At 45.2% G+C, this 16,570-nt stretch overlaps 2 protein-coding genes across 2 annotated transcripts in view; one reads left to right on the top strand and one right to left on the bottom strand.

The window, feature by feature from the left end:
- The window catches only part of SETD1B (SET domain containing 1B, histone lysine methyltransferase), a 36,610-nt gene extending 32,451 nt beyond the window's left edge, over positions 1–4,159 (top strand). Inside the window, exon 18 of the mRNA XM_083373442.1 lies at positions 83–4,159. Within this exon, the coding sequence (XP_083229568.1) occupies positions 83–256 (174 nt within the window). The 3' untranslated portion in view covers positions 257–4,159. The remainder of the gene's footprint in view (positions 1–82) is intronic.
- A 1,165-nt stretch (positions 4,160–5,324) lies between these two features.
- On the bottom strand, positions 5,325–15,248 carry HPD (4-hydroxyphenylpyruvate dioxygenase; the record flags this gene model as incomplete). Its single annotated transcript, XM_083373445.1, has 14 exons — positions 15,184–15,248; positions 14,598–14,624; positions 12,617–12,679; positions 11,388–11,492; positions 10,849–10,891; positions 10,335–10,417; positions 9,469–9,558; positions 8,634–8,737; positions 8,249–8,326; positions 7,395–7,557; positions 6,878–6,949; positions 6,660–6,782; positions 6,057–6,173; positions 5,325–5,435 (listed from the first exon to the last, which is right to left on the bottom strand). The coding sequence occupies exons 1-14, from the start codon at positions 15,184–15,186 to the stop codon at positions 5,325–5,327; spliced, it is 1,182 nt and encodes a 393-aa protein (XP_083229571.1). The 5' UTR covers positions 15,187–15,248.
- Between the last annotated feature and the right edge of the window lie 1,322 nt (positions 15,249–16,570).

Genomic DNA, 16,570 nt, shown 5'->3' with positions numbered 1-16,570 from the left:
GGCCCTCTTTCGCCCGAGGCGCCTGTGGCGGGCTGGGCACCGCGGGCGGCTGCCAGCCCTCACCTGGCTTCTCTCCCCGCAGCCCAACTGCTACGCGAAGGTGGTCACGGTGGAGTCGCAGAAGAAGATCGTCATCTACTCCAAGCAGCACATCGGCGTCAACGAGGAAATCACCTACGACTACAAGTTCCCCATCGAGGACGTCAAGATCCCCTGCCTGTGCGGCTCCGAGAACTGCCGAGGGACCCTCAACTAGAAGCCCCCCGTGGCGGGCCGGGCGCCGGCGGCCTCCAGACTGCAGGGGTCCGAGGGTGCCTGGCCGCGCTTTTGCCAAAAAGGGAGGGAGAAGAAAGAGCGAAAGGAAGTAGGGAGAGGAGAGGAAAATGGGAGAGTGAAAAAAGAGAAAGCCGATCCACTGGCCACAGGTCCTCTCCTTCCCAAAGATGACCGGCCAGTTTCAGACACGCACACCGGGGCTTCTCGTGCTGCAGGTGCTTCTCATCAAACCCCTCGTCTGCTCCCGAGTCGTTCCGACATCAAAACACTATTTTTTAACTCCCTGCCCGCCCTCCTGCTCCGCATCGGCCCAGCTCCCGTTGGGCACAGACAGGTATTTTGTCCTTTCGTTAAAAACATGACTTTCTTCATAAGATGCTGCTACTTTTCCTCGTTCATTTGCAGGTTGGGGCGGGGCTGGGGGCTCCTGGATGGGTGGGCAAGCGAGGATCTTCCAACGGTTGAAATGCACCCAGCGGAGACAGAGAGGGGGATTAAAAAGGGGAGGATCCGTAAACTGGAGTCCATTCGATGTGGGGTTGCAGGTGGCTGAAGCTCTTAAGGAACGTCCAGCTGACCGGCGATGGGGGGTGGGGTGGGGTGTCTCATCCCGCCAAGCTTGCCTCAGTTTCCGAATGCAAAGAAATCGGAGATCCGTGCTCGCTCACGAAGTTCCAGGTCTAGCACGAGGAGCATCCTAGCCTTTCTCTTGAAAAGCCCTCCGTCCCTCAGCAGTGTAGCCGTGGCTGATGGTTTTGAAAGCAGAGAAGGTCCCTCCCTCTTTGGGCAGCGTCCACCAGGCCCTGCTGCCTGCCGGGCACCCGTCGTTCCCCTCTGTCGGGCAGGAGAAGGACAGCTGTCCCCTCCCGTGGCATACAGGAGAAGGTGGACTCGGCTCCTAGAGTGGCTCAGAAGCCCAAAGCAAAAGCTGCCACTTCCTCTCTGGCAGTGTCTTGGTGTTCCTCTCGACCTCCTGATCATGCAAGCGGGTTGGTCTTTGTAGCCCAGGAGGACCAAAGTCTTGCTTGGCAGCTAAGCCAGCTTTGGTAGAGGTCAGCCGGGCAGCTACAAGGTGGCACACTGGCTCTATCCTTCTTCTACCACCACCTGCTACTCTGGCACAGCCTTGAGAGCAAACTTTGGCTGCCCGCCACCTTTTTGTCAAAAGTGGTCTCCAAGGTGGTCCTCCTGTGGCAAACCAAGTAGGTTCAAACATCAGAGGAGGGGCTGAGGGGCTGAAGGGTTCACCTTCAAATTGAAGGGCAAATCTTGGATGGTTAGCCCACCTGTGGCACCTTCTGATCTCTGGTTGAATGTTCTGCCCTTGAAAGCCGGCCCTGCTAAAAACCCATCAACTAGATGAAAAGCAGAGGTGGCCTAAAAATTATTTTAGACCCGCCTGACCCCTTTCCTTCTCCTCCCCACAAACCTGTGGTTTAGCCTATATTGGCTTCTGTGTTCTGCCCTGTGTAAGATGGTAGAACGTCGCTAGCCAATTCTTCTGGATGTTCCTTAATCGGTTGGTGTGCCCAGCTGAGGTCTGTGGCTTGAGACCTAAAGAAGTGGATGGACAGGCTGAGTGGACAGGAAGAAGCAAGGGGAACCTCAACCTTAATCTGTAGAGGTGTCCTCGACCTTGAAGGCCGAGAAGTTGGCTTTGACCAAGAAGGAAGGAGGGCAGGTCTTGCTCTCTTCCCTGCTGTCTCGCCATTTCTCCTGAGGCTTGTCAGTGTCTGGCATGTGGTGCCTCCCATCGTGGACAAACCCACGTCCGTTTCCCATAATTCAGACCAAGTCATGGTTGTCTGTCACTTCCTTTACTCCCTTTCATGCTGTGAATGTAACCCATTGGGGAGTTCTCCACACAGGCATACTCTGACATGTATGTAGCAGCTTGTGCAGGAAAAGCTTCCTTGTGACCTCTCTCACATCTTACAAACTTTCTCTTCTCCCCCCCCCTTTTTTTTTCTTCTCTTCTTCTAAGTGCAAAATGAAATGTAGGAAAGTGTATCCTAGGTCTATTGCTGTCACTTTGATTCTGCTGGTTAATCTTAGCCACGCTTGGGCACAAGAGGAAGAGAAGGGGAGAGCTGAAGGCTTGTCAAGCGTTGAGATACGTGGAAATGGATTCCTTCTTAGATCCAAGGTTTCTCCGTGGATTTTCCTCCTCTGTTCATGGTTAGATTTCTTCTGCTGGAAAGAATTTGATCTCAGCAAATTCTCTTCCATCCTAAAGAAAGGAGGGGGAGGGGGTGTTTAGTGACAGCTCAGAGGGGCCTAGCTGTGACCACAGACTGGTCCTCCACCTCTTCTTCTTGAGGTTCCTCAGCTGGATCTCCAAGAAGAAGGCCATCGCTTGGAGAACGTGCCCACATCCCGTCTCTTCTCTCCCGAGGTGGAGTGAGAAAGAGCGGCCTCATCTTTGCTTGAGTTCTCACACCATAGTTGCTTGGGAAACACGCTTCTGACTGCCTAGCTAAGCTAGCTTTCAGACGTTCACCCCACGCCCGGGTTTCCAGCTTGAGGTTCATCCTTGGGAGTTCAAGAGGGAACCAACCCACTCCGGAAGCTGCTTATCTCGTCCAAACAGCCTCTTTCTGCCACGGGGAGGCGGGTGGGGGGCCACATTTAAAAACCCGGACAAAATACTATTATTTCAGCTTTGTCCTCTTTTTTTTTAACCTATTTTCAGGGATCATTTCAGTGCATTTCTGTATAAAGTTTTTTTAAAAAAGAAAACCAGTGGGTTCCAATGAAATTTTGAAGTTCAAAACGGACACATCACCTGTACATAGGCATCCAAGTCTTCTCTTCAAAACCCTTGTTTCTTGTAGAAACACGTTGTTTTTATTTTTATTTTATTGGGGGGAAAGGCGGGTTGTTTTTTTGTTTCGTTCATTTTTGTTTGTTGGGGGCTGTTTTGTTTGTATTTTAAAAGCATGTAAATAATTTGTTAAAGTGACAAATAGTAGTTTGAAGTTCTTTTTTTAAAGAAAAAAAATCGCCAGCAGAAGACCCCAACGAGAGAGTCAGCGTCTTGGGGGAGGGTCGTCCCAGGAGCAAGAAGCTGGCGTCGTTTACAGCTTGTGTCAAGCTATGTATAGTGTAAATTCTGTACAAAATCTCAACTTTTGGGGGGTCGAATGCGTAGATCAAACTAGAAGCATTAAGACGCTGAAGATTTAAAAAAAAAACCCGAAATGCCAAGTTGAGGCTTTTTTTTTATTTGCCTTTCTGATAACCTTAATGTGCAAAGATTTATTTATTTCAAACGAAGAAAATGTGTACAGTCTATTAATGACAACCTAAAATGTATTTAAGCCAATCTGCAAGTTTTGTTTTTGTTTTTTTTTTTTTTGCAAATTAAATTCTTCTTCTATTTTATAATGTTCCTTCACAATTACCAAACTAGTATTTGTCGAAGTGACGTGAAGAAAAAAAAAATACAGCCCAATGGGGCCGAGCTTCTGAAGTGCTTCATCGCACACACGCAACTCGGCGTGAGCTGCAGAATCACACGTGTGAGCGAAGAAGGGTGTGTATGCTCAGAGGCAGTTTGGGCGGTGTGTGTGTGTGTGTGTCTCCCTTTCTTGCTGCAGCTGCCCAAATGAGGCAAGGATTTGGGGGTGGGGGTGGGAAGAAGCACTCTAAATTGGGGAAGGGGCTTGGTCTTGCAACAGAGGGAAAGACCTCCGTTGTGCCGATTTCATGAATTCTGTAAAAAGACCAGTTTTTAATTTGCAGTGTGAAAAGAAAATAAAAGAGCAAAGGGCCTTCTTTAAAAGGAGGGGATTTAAAAAAAATGGTTTGCAGTAAATGACCTATATTTTTTATGTTCCTTTCAATAAATAAAGAAAATAAATGATTTTTTTTTTAAAAAAAAGAGAGAGAAAGGAATCTCTGCTTTGGAGACTGAGGATTTTTTTAAAGAATAAAAGTTCTGTTCCCTTTCGTTTTAAACAACTGTATAAAAAAAACAAAACTCCGTAGGACCGTTTTTCTCTGCCTCTAGGCTTCTGCCGTCCGTTCGTACTTTGTTTTGAAGAATGTGGTTTGGGTTTTCTTTTTGCTTTTTCTTTTTCTTTTTCTTTTTTTCTTTTCTTTTTTTTTGCTTTGTTGTGGGTGTGTCATTCTGTAAATATTTGTTCATATTTTTTTGTGAATTGAATACTATGTACCATTGTATTATAGTAACTTTTATAAAGCAAACCATAAATATACTGACTTTTCTTATAGAAGATCTGTGCTTGGTTTATTAGCTTGAAAGAATATACATTTTCGCTTCCGGGCTCTTGTTGCTGGAAGATGATCGGCAGGGAGGGGGAGGGCATCCGCAGGGGAGGTTAAAAAAGTCAAAATGGCGGCCGCACCATGCAGTGGCTTGTTTTTTTAGGTTTTAACAGTACAGGTAGTCCCCCAACTTACAACATCTCATTTAGTGCTCAGAGTTACAACAGCACTGGAAAAAGGGACTTGTAACCATTTTTTGCAGTCAAGACTTTTGAAGCGTCCCCAGGATCATGTGATCAAAATCCAGACGCTTGGCAGTTGACTCATATTTATGACGGTTGCAGTGTCCCAGGTTCTCCTTTTGCGACTTTCTGACAAGCAAAGTCAATGGGGAAGCCGGATTCGCTGAACAACCGTGTTACTAACTTATCAACAGCAGTGATTCACTCAACCCTTGTGGCGAGCAAGGTCGTGAAATGGGACAAAACTCACTTAACAACAGAAACGTTGCGCTCAATTGCGTTTGCAAGTCAAGGACTACCTGTACCCTGCCCAGAGGTTGAGAAACGTTAGCTAAAAAGAGAAGAGACATCACAGTTCCATTTTTCCCAATCCTTAGATATTCAAGTGTCATCATCTCTGGTTCGTTTTCCATCCGTTCTCCAAACATTATCCACAAAATGACCATGCAAGAAGCTCGATATATATATATATATTTTAATTTGACAAAAAAGATCTGGTTACAATGGAAGATCGGTGTGTCATCTTTGCCCATCACATTTCACTCTGAGAACATCTCCCTTTGGGGCTGATGGACGTTACACGAGCTTGGACTCTCCGTCGGGCATCAGGAGGTTGAGGTTTCCTCGAGCATCCTGATCGATTTCAATGGCTTCAAACAGAGACTTGAAGTTTCCTGCTCCAAATCCCTAAATTTGGAAGGAAAAAAACAACAGTCATGAGTACTATCTTTTTGCTAACCTGCACACCAATCTGTGTCTGCCAATAATGATCAGGTTCCTTTTCTCCGACGCTGGGATGTTCTGTTTAGCTCCCAAATGGCAGTTGGCGATCCAGTTCTGCGCTTCACGAATGTACAGACCCCTCCCCAAAATAGTGAGCAAGGGAATAAATTAAACACGTATCTGTTCAAATTAATTGCCTCTGGTTTAGAATAGCATCTGGCCAGATACGATGTGTTTCAGGAGAATGGGCTTCAACTGCCAGAATACTTATCCATGGCTATACTGCCACTGAAATCTTGGGAGCTGAAGTCCACAAATTCAGAAATGGCCAAAATCAGGGAACACTGGGCTAGAGCAGGAGTCTCCAAACTTGGCAACTTTAAGACTTTACGGGCTTCCCAGAATTCCTCAGCTGAGTTGGGAAGTTGAAGTCCATAAGTCTTAAAAGTTGCCAAGTTTGGAGACCCCTAGGCTAGAAGATCTCCAGATCAGACAATCAAAACAGCAACAGCAGGCTTCAGAAATCCTATCACCCAACTCTTCAGTTGAAATTTCCTGGAAGGGCGTTGCCCCTGAGGGACCCACCTCATGGTTGTAGCGCTGAATGACCTCAAGGAAGACGGTCGGCCTGTCCTGAACAGGCTTGGTGAAGATCTGAAGCAGGTAGCCCTTCTCATCAAAGTCAATTAAGATTTTGAGTTCCTTGAAAGAGAACGACCAAAGACTGAAGGAAGTTGCCAAAGAAATTGAGCGACTTTAAACATTTTGATTGCAAGTTGGAATGAAAGCCAGCTGGGAAGGTTGCCAATAGCGATCACATGACTGCAACAGTCACTAACCATATGGACACTGCAACAGTTGGGTGATGATAGGTGGCAAGTCATTTTTTTAGCACTGCCATAACTTTGCACAGTGGCTAAAGAAATGGTTATTAAGTAAGGACTATCTGTAAAGCATGCTATTTAAATGTCAGTCTAATATATAAAATGTATCCATCTTTGAGCAAAAGGACTGCCATCAAGATGAATGAACGATAAATAATAGTTTTTAATTATAGTTCTGTAGCCATTCTTCCCTCAAGAGGCCTCCTGATCTTCCTGCTCTCCTCCATTTCTTCTCATCTAAAGTGATAACATCTTAGGTTAACACTCTAACCATGATCCCTTATTATAATGGAAGGCAACTGACCTCCAGTTTATCAATGCTTTCCTTCACTTTGACCTTGGCTGTTTTCAGCCGCTCCCGGAGCTGCTGGTAGTACTTTGATGGAACGGACATGAACTCCATGCCACGGTCTTTCAAGTTTGTGATCTACATCAGGAGAAGATTCATGAGTGTAACATTGGCCCATTCCAAGAGGTTGACATTTTGGATGGGAAGAATTGCAAAGAAATGGACATTCTTACCGAAGTAATGATGTCCGAGGTGTTCAGGGCGATGTGCTGGACTCCAGGGCCTCCATAATACTCCACATATTCCTGTGGAACAAAAGCAACCAAAATGGACCATGTGCAAAGATCTCAGGTTGAAGAACATCACCATGTCCTCATTCTCCTGCATTTGTGGTGCAGAGCTCTGGTGGGTTACAAGTTGGGAGATCACAGCATCACCAGTGCTTGCTCCTGGTTCATTCTGACTTGTGACGTGACTTGGGTAAGGATGTTGGTTTGAAGCTCTGAATCCTGGTTTGCTAGGTTTCAGCACTGGCTCCGTATTCCTCATGAAGACAACAAGAGGGCTTAAGGACAGCCCACACATCTTTCTTCTTCTGACTATCCCACCTGCTGCTAGAGCAGCACCCAATCTTGGCTTAACAATCTTGCAGGAGGTTGGAGAAGAGGCCAGCTAGATGAGATAGCAAATATCCCCACCCCGAAAACTAGAAGGTCTTTTGCAAGAGAACTGGTGACTCAGCTTTGGTACCTGGATCTGAGATTTCTTCTTGCCCATTGCAGGTTCATTGATGGGCATTTTGATGGTCTCCTCATAATTGGCCATAACCACAGAACGCAGGGCGCTGAATTCGGTGTGCAGTTGTTTGTCATCCACAGACCAGAAGCGATGGAACTGAAGATTCTTCTGATACCTGTTGAGGCCATACCGGAAAAAAGAGACCTCAAGTAGATGCTAAAACCTTCTCATTCCATCCAACATCATATTGGTCAAGGGCTGGGAAAAACTAGCCAAGAATTCTGGGAGTTGAAGTCCACACCTCTTAAAAATGGCTGAGAAAGATTGCTGCAGATGTTTATTAGCATTGGTTTAGAAGGAAAATGTGACATTTAGGCCATGTTTGCCATTTGTCCTCTTATTGAAATGCTCTTATTCATTAACTTTAATCAATAATGGTCTTTGCTCAGGAAAGCACAAAGAGCAGTTAGTTGTTAAATATCCAAACAGGGCTCTGATATTTCCCTAAGGAGGCCTGGAGTTTAATATCAAAATCTATTCAAAGTGGTGAAGAAACCTTTGATCAGAGGAGAAAATGATCTTGAAGATCACATAGCAGGCCATGGTCTGTCCAGAGAGATCCCAAAGTAATCCCAAACATCTTTCTGATTATATAGAACTCAGTAATGAAACATTAGCTGGTGAGTCCGACGTTCGGTTCCTCTTCTAAGTTAGTCTTCCTCATCCTGATGAGTTGGTACTCCGTGTCTTATAATCCCTTAACGGACACTCTAGCTAAAGCTTCACCTTCATGTCCTACGTGGGTCCCACCAGCTTCAACACCTGCTTATATTCATTTTAAGGAAGGTTTCAAAGAAAAATCTCACCATTCTACCACAGAGAGCATTTCCTGGTCAGGCTGATTCCCCACAATGTGATCAATAAATTTCAGTTTTGCAGCAGGACTGGAAACGAGAGAGAAACGGGACCATGTCATGTTCACAGGTCAATCTTCTTCTCTCCCCAGATTCCCCATCTGTGACCTTCAAACTAGTCACAATTCATTTTCCATGGGATGTGGGGGGGGGGTTTCCACCTATTCCTTCTTTTCTACTGAATTGTCCTTTCTCACGCACATCTGGAATTGCTTCTGCCCAACCCATTTCTGTCCTTAGGCTTTCCACAACTGGCTGACCTTGGAGAGAGTAGCCAGCAGTTTTCTCTGCACTCGGGGGGTTTGAGGGCAACAACTAAGCAGGCTTGGATACTTACAGTTTTTTTAAGAGCGGGTCCTTAAAGAGAGGGGCTTCAAATCCAGGTAAGAAGAGTCCTTTGTAGTTCTGTTTTTCTATGAGTGTGTGGGTGGTGTCTCCATACTATATTGCCAGAGAAGAAGAAACACAAGATGATCAGATTGCACCAACGTTTGGAGAGAAGACTTTCCTAAGAAGCTGGTAGAGCATCCGCAGTTGGGCAGAAGGTCTCTGGCATCTGCAGAGAGGTCTGGAGGAAAGATTATTTCCTTCCAGATATTTTTTGGCCTAAAGCTCAGACTTTGCTCCATCTATCTTTGGGGCAACTGAAGCTCTTTAGCAACTAGATCGCCCATCATTGGAGGAGACCATCCTGTGAACCCAGACCATCTCAAAGCAGAGAGCTTCCTTCCTTACAGCATTTGCTTCTCTCTTTGGAGATGAGATTTTGGGGCCTTCCCCTCTTTTGTACAAAGCAGTGGGAGACAACCTACATCAAAACTGTCCAAACTACCAAGCTGAAGAAGAGCCAGATTTTTTCTTCTCATCAACTCCCGACCCACCTTTAATGTCTCTCAGCTTTTTTATTTTGCTTTCTTCAGTGCTTGTTCATCTTAAAACAACCCAGATTCAGTAATATTTGCTTAGTTTTCCCAGTGTGGCCTTTTCTAGGTCTGTCCAGCACAATTCCCACCATTTCCAGCTGACTAGAAGTGTTGAGAACTTCAGGCCAACTCATTTCAAGAATGCCAAGCTAGAGAAGGCCTTCCCACCCAACTAGCCACCATTTTTCCTGCTATTCTGATCTCCCTTCTTCTCCTCTCTGCTTTGAAACCTTTCTCCAAAGTCTTTACCGTTTGCACGACTGCAAATTTCACTTTCCCGTGCTTGTCTTCTTCTGTCCAAGGCTCTCGTACTATCCGAGCTCCACGTTCTCGGGCTTTCTGAATGGAGGATGGGAGAATGAAGTAGCGTCAGATAGGTCAGCCAACAGGCTGGGGTGAGAACTGGCAAACTTCAAAATGCTGGGCAAGTTTGGCATTTTGTCACGGGAACATCCCAAGAGGTCCTTGCCTGTTCACTAAAGATCTGCTGTCAAGATGTGGCCCTCACCAAAGATTGATTGATCATGTGCCATCAAGTCACTTGGGACACCTAGCAACCACATGGACTGACTTTTCTCCATGAACTCACCACCAAAGACCGAAAGCAAAACTGTAATACTGCCCTCAGCTTGCCTTAGAAAACATTTCTCAAGCTCGACCACTTTAAGAAGGGTGGACTTCAATTCCAGAATTCTGGGAATTGAAGCCCACCCTTCTTAAAGTTGTCAAATTGAGAAACATTGACTTAAAACATTGGTTCAACCAACCCACCGTGCTCCACCAACCATAGAGTTTGTTCTCTAGAGAAGCCAGATCTTGGGCAATTCCGGGAGTTGCAGCCCACAGCTCTTAAAGTGTCAAGAAAGGTCAAGAAACACTGCCTTAGACAATGTGGCCATCACATCCTTACAACTCCCTTCAATTTAGCTATCCTAGCTCTAGGCAGGTGGGACCCACAACCCATTGCAGCTGCCCCTCTGCTTAATGTTCAGGTGGTCACAGGTGGTCCAGATTTCTTCTCTGAAATAAAGGCGATGCTCGAGACTGGCATTCGGCCGAGGAACCTGCAAATTCCCATGAAAACAAAGTCTTGAATGTGCCAGTGGGCGCTTTACCTTCACAATGGAATCACAGTCCTCCACTTCGAAGGCAACATCTTTGACGCCATCTCCGTGCTGTATTAAGTGTCGTCCCATTTCTATGTGGACCGAAAAAGAGGAGTCAAAATGGATATTATTATTTTTTTGGCACAGATGTTCAGCAGCAGCTGTTCATCCCATTCAGCAGCACCCCAAAATTTCTGCCTATCCTCATATTGCTTCAAGCAATAACGGCCGATTTTATTATCCGAGAAATAACTAAACAGTATATAAATATACTAACTGGATAGACACATAAGAAAGAAGCACATCACATGTGTAAATTTGAACAGGGTTCAGAGGTCTCCTGCTATGACATTTCCTTATTTATTAAATTTGTTTATTAAATTTATACGCCGCCCATCTCACTCTAAAAGCAACAGAGACGCCTTACAAGAAATAATAATCACAATATCAACAACCAACAATAATAACATCAACAACAACAATAATAATAGGGTAATGCTGGTCCCACCGGTTCTAAATGTACCTTCATTTCCAGGGTTAAGGGCCGAGGAGAAAACAAATATAATCTGGAAATAAACATAATAAAGAGAGAATTAATGCACTGCCTCTAAGGCACAACTAACAGATGGTCAAGAGTTTCCTCTGTCACTTCAAAGGAGCAGACAGAAACTTTCATCTAGTTTCTGAGATGATGGCCAAGGTTAATGAAGACTGTTAATTAATTAACCTGCTAATTCATGTTGACTTCCTGCTTTTTCCAGAGATTATCTTTTTGCAAGATCTCTTTTGAAAGATAAGAAGAGCAGGAAAAGGGCAAGCTGGGATTGAGATGATTGAAAGAACTGTTTCCAGGCTTCAGATTCTGAATTCTCTTCCTTTTGCTACCTCGGAGCCTCGACTTGCTGACTGCTTCACAACCAAGTGGAAAATTATTGAGCGAACCAGCCTATTGGCAACTCTCAAGACCTCAAAGGGCATCCAGAGTCCAGCTCTCTTAATTGACATACAACGTGACAGTGTTCTCTTTCGTCAAGTTGTGATATTATTCCCTGTGCATTTTACCTTATCCTGCTTGATCACGTGGGAAACCACCTCTCGGCTGCCAGTCTCCAGGCCTCGGTAGGCCAGTTCTTCAAACCCCATTTTGTTGCAGTAAAAGGATGCAGCCTTGAGACAGAGAGGGAAGCTATATTAGATGACGGTCCTCTTAACTCCTTCTCCCCTCATGGGGGGGGGGAGAGAGAGAGAGAGAATTTGACTGCAACTACTGTAAAGGTTGGAAGACTTTCCTTTCCTCTCCTTTCCTTCTTTTCCTTTCCTTTTCTTCTACCTCTGTCCCTCTCCTTCCTTCCTTCCTCCCTCCCTCCCTCCCTCCCTTCCATCTGAGCCCCTTCCAAGTGTGGTATGCCCCTTGGTTCCCATCATCCCCAATCCTTGACTTTGCTTGCTGAGCCCAATAGGCACTGGAGCTCCACCACTTGCGTCCCATAGTTCCCAGCCCAGATGATGTGTCAGGTTTTGAAGATTCCAGATTCAAACACCCACTAGGCCACTTTGTGAAAAAATACTCTGCTCTGCCGAGACTTCTTTCTTTCTTTCTTTCTTTCTTTCTTTCTTTCTTTCTTTCTTTCTTTCTTTCTTTCTTTCTTTCTTTCTTTCTCTCTCTCTCTCTCTCTCTCTTTCTTTCTTTCTTTCTTTCTTTCTTTCTTTCTTTCTTTCTCTCTCTCCCCTCCACACTCCCCTTTCCCTCTTATGTCGTGCTTTTGGAATCGTGAGCCTATGAAAAAGCACAGCATGTTGATCTGGGAAAGATTTGGAGCTGAACTGCTTCAAATGATAAATTAAAGAATCCCACAGAGGCGGGCTGTGGCATCAGGGATCAATTATCAACCCTGCCAGAAGGAAAAACTGGAACGGCTTCAGCACAGCTTTCTCAGCCGTCCTGGGAAATTGACAGATTGCAACCCCCCCCCACACACACACACGATGTGGGGACTCTGCAGGGTGGAGGCCTGAGGTGTCAGCCCTGTTAGTGCCTATGTGGGTGTGCGTGGGTGTGCGTGGGTGTGCGTGCATGCCCCGGGTTGGCCAGCCTTGGGTTGCACTGGGCAGCAGATGTCTCGGTGACAGCCGGGCGTAAACCCTAAATCAAATACAGGTGGTGGTTTGGAACATCCTTCCTTCCCCGCCTTTCTGCCCTCCAATAGAAAAAGCTGCTGAGGTTCATCCCAGCCAGGCACAGGAGCTGCCTCGGAGGGCCCTGGGCGGTGTTTGCTCAAGACCCTGCTTACCTGTTTGGCATTGCCAACCCAGAAGGTCAAGGAGTGGAAGTGCAGGAATCGGCCTCGGGCTGGCTGAAGGGGAAGGAAAGACAGGGCAGGGGGTTACGGCTCAACTGATCTGGGGGTAGCCAAGGGGGATTCCCAGGGATGCAAGCTGGGTTGCAACCAGAGAGGAGGTGGAAGCTACAGAGACAGTGTCTGAACAAAGGTTCTTGTTCATATTTCTCAGGATCGCAGCTGGATGAAGACCTCAGTGGGGTCCCTGGGGGCTCTCTGAGCTGGGTGGTTTCCTTGCAGACGTTTCATGACCCAGCTAGGAAACATCATCAGTGCTAGAAGGGAGGGGGAGGAGGAGGAGGAGGAGGAGGACGGTGGGGTCCTTAGTGCGCTCTGAACTTGGTTGTTTTCTTGCAGACATTTCATCACCCAACTAGGGAACATCATCAGTGTTAGAAGGCTGTGGAGTTTGCTCTTCTATAGCAGATAAAAATAAAAGAAACACACACACCCCACTCCCTTCTAGCCCTGATGATGCTACCTTGTCAGGTAATGGTACATCTGCAAGAAAACCACCAACCTCGGAGAGCACCAAGGACCCCCAGTTCTACTCTGGGTGACAAATATTTTATTAGAAGAATTCGATCCCCAAAGGAAGCATCCTTAAGAGAGACCTCTTAGAGGGCTGGAAAGACCCGCTGAGGCTGGCTTGGCCTGGAGCTGGCTGATTCCAGCTGTGGCTTCCACCCCTGGATTTGCAATCGTTTTGCAAAGATGTCCCCAGCCTTCACCCCTGTTTGGGCTGGCAGGGCTTCTGATAACCTTGCTAGGTTAAAGATTAAATTGACTGCAAAATATTTACCCAGCTCTTACGTAGGAGGTGGGGTGTATCCAAGGGCTGGTGGTTGCCCCATGTGTAATGTTTTTGAAGAAGATTCAATTATTATTATTATTATTTTTATTTTAACCAATGACCTGCTTTAGCTCCAAAACTGAGAAAAACTTCTCACCTGCTGGATTCGGTTGCATTCCCTTCTCGGAAGCAGCTGAGCCCTTGGTCTGATACAGACATTACAAACCGGGTTTAGAGTTTAACAAAGCACGGAGCCGTGTTTGTAAACTCCAGGCAAAGTTCAACCTTTTGAAGCCTCATCCATTTCAAGAGAATTGTTAAATTTATCTGTCAGAGCCACAGAGGTGGGAGGGTCCAGTTATTTTCCGCATTCAGGACAGTTTGTTGAATAAACCACAACTGGGGGGTGGGGGTGGCCTCCGTAAGCCAAGATTTCCAAATTATAGTGGCTGATTCCACAATAGGCTAAGCCAAGCACCCAATTATTTTTTTTGCTTGGCTGTTTTGCATGCCCAGCTGCTGATTTCCAGAATTGCAAGGTAAACTTGGATGGAAAATCACACATAAAAAACCCACCCACTTCTGAGCTTCTTTTACAACCCCCAAGATTTATCTGATAAGCTTGTAGCATTATCTATTCATTGTAGTGCATAATTAAGCTATGTAGACAGAAATCTGGAATTCATTACTTGTCCCAGATCAGGCTATGTTCCATGGCTGATCCAGCTTGGAGTAATGCATGAAAAAGTCATAGTTATAATGAGAACCAGATTAAATAAAAGATAAATGTGTTTTTTCCCCCAATAGATATAGATTTGAAACCACATCATGCTATTTTTGTATCAACCCACTCTTATAGCAACATACGTCGCTTGCTAAGAACAGATTTTGACAACAAGTTTTCCTATAGCTAAGAAAAAACATTATTTTTAAATGGGCTTTTACCCAGTCTGTTTCACTGCATTTGAGATTCCAATGTGAATAATCTTTTAAAGGATAAATACTTGTTTATTTAATCAACTGATAGGCACGCTCAAAAGAAGAAACTCTTAAAGCGGTTCACCACAAAGATTTTTTTAAAATTCAAAATTTTTAATTGCCAAACAAAACATTTAAGAAGAATATAATAAGCGAGCTTACCTTTTCTCCTTTATCTGTATAGGTTGTCTGATAGAAAAAAGAATAAAACATGGATTTTTTTTAATGACTCCGGGGGAAAAAAAGACAAAGCAAAAGAAAAACTTATTAAGTGAGTGAGTTTAAACTACAGTTTAAGGATGGTCAACTGTATTAAGTGCAGATAACATTCAGATTTGAACATTTATCTAGACTGGTATGTTCAGTCATTAAAAAAAGGTGTATGAAAAACCTATAAATCCAACATTCTCCACAATGACACTTCTATGAAAAGAAAAGACTTTAGGCACTCAACTGAGACATCCATGTGATGCTGCAGGTTTGAGCAGCGTCTTAAAATACATTTGCCACTTTTATAGAAGAGACAAAGCAAGGCGCCCTTTTGCTACGAAGCAAGGATAGTACAGAGCAAGATAATAGCAACCATTTGGGAGTAGGTTAATAATTCAACACATAGTTTAAGAAAATAGAGAATGACAAGAATGGGCCAACAGAGCTTGGAATCCATCTTGCAGAGAATGGAACTAAACATGTTGTAAAAAGTTATTGAAAAAGAGGGGAAAAAGGGTCAAAGCCTTGGGACCCTCACCATTTTGGTCTTTCCTTGCAGCAGAAGAAACAGAAGGAGGGAAGGCGGAAAGAGGCAGAGAGACAGTGTGGAAATCTTTTGAATTATAAAAAGAGGAGGACCCCAGCTCCTCCCCATATCTCCTCCTCCTCCTCCTCCTCCTCCTCTTCCAGATGTACATTTTAACTTTTTAAACACAACTCTTGATATTTCTCAACCGTGTCCACCAAGGCAGAGCAGGACGTCCATCCTTCAGCTTCTCGGGTGGTAGATTCCAGCACAAAGCACAAATCCCAGGCTCTTCTTAACAAGATTTGTTGACGGGAAGGGAGATTTGAGGGAGATTTTTCTTGGCAGTCTTGCAACTCCAGGGACCAGTCAAGGTGGCTTTGGTAGTGCAATTAAACCTCCCCCCCCCTTTTTTTTTAATGGACAAGGAGTTTATTTTGGCACGTTCATGCTAGGCTCTCCCTTTAGGTTGAATGTCAACATCTGACTGATCAATCAATTCCAGACACATCAGGTCACCCCGTCAGCATAGTGCATGGAAATTAAAATTAAATAAAATTAGAAGTCTAGGAAGAAAACCAACAAACAACTCTGGACATCTGCTTCCTGGGCCCACACCTTCAGCAGTTTCATTGAGGAAGAAATGAGGTTCTGATCAAGTTGCCATCAAGAAAGAAACCACATCCCAACCCAGATCGCACTGCCAGCTCCCACCTGGCCACCACCTACCAACCCACACGAACGAGGGGATCTCGTCTTCTGTGGGAAAATTGCAAGGCCAGAAAACCATCAGCAACTCAAAGATTTCAATCCTGGGATCCACAGAGGTTCTCCTGTTGAGAGATGGCGCCGATTGTCTTGTGCAGAGAAGAATGTCCGTTTTAGGAATTGCTCTTCAAGGCTTTAGCGCTCAGAAAGATGCCTCTCGGGAGCTGCGTTTGGCAAACCGGACTTCATGCTGGTGAGGGAATTCTGGGGTTTGAAGTCCACACATCTTCAAGTTGCCAAGGTTGAGAAACGTTTGTTTAGAGGAAGGAAGTATCACCATATAAGTACGCCATAGAGAAGGCCCCTTGTTCTTCTATAAACTCCTTGTTCTTTGTAGCTCCCCACGGCAGTCTTTCTCAGTCTTGGCAACTTGAAGATATGTGGACTTCACGTCCCTGAATTCCCCAGCCAGCCATCTTTAAGAGAAAGCAAAAGAGGAGGAGGAGGAGGAGGAGGAGGAGAAGAAAGAAGAAGAAAGAGGAGGAGGACGACGACGAAGGAGAAGAAGGTGGTGATGATGCAGGGTGTTGGTAGAAAATTCCTGGTCCCCTACTTCCTTCTCCTTTTCTGGGCCTCCCAAGGAAAATAGTATGATAAGTACGGATATATTTATGGCAGAATGTTATTTACA

Source organism: Vipera ursinii, assembly GCF_947247035.1.
Source record: "Vipera ursinii genome assembly, chromosome: 14".
Taxonomy (NCBI): Eukaryota; Metazoa; Chordata; class Lepidosauria; order Squamata; family Viperidae; genus Vipera; species Vipera ursinii.
The sequence above is the reverse complement of the archived record's forward strand: the minus strand, read 5'-3'. Positions and strand labels throughout refer to the sequence as shown.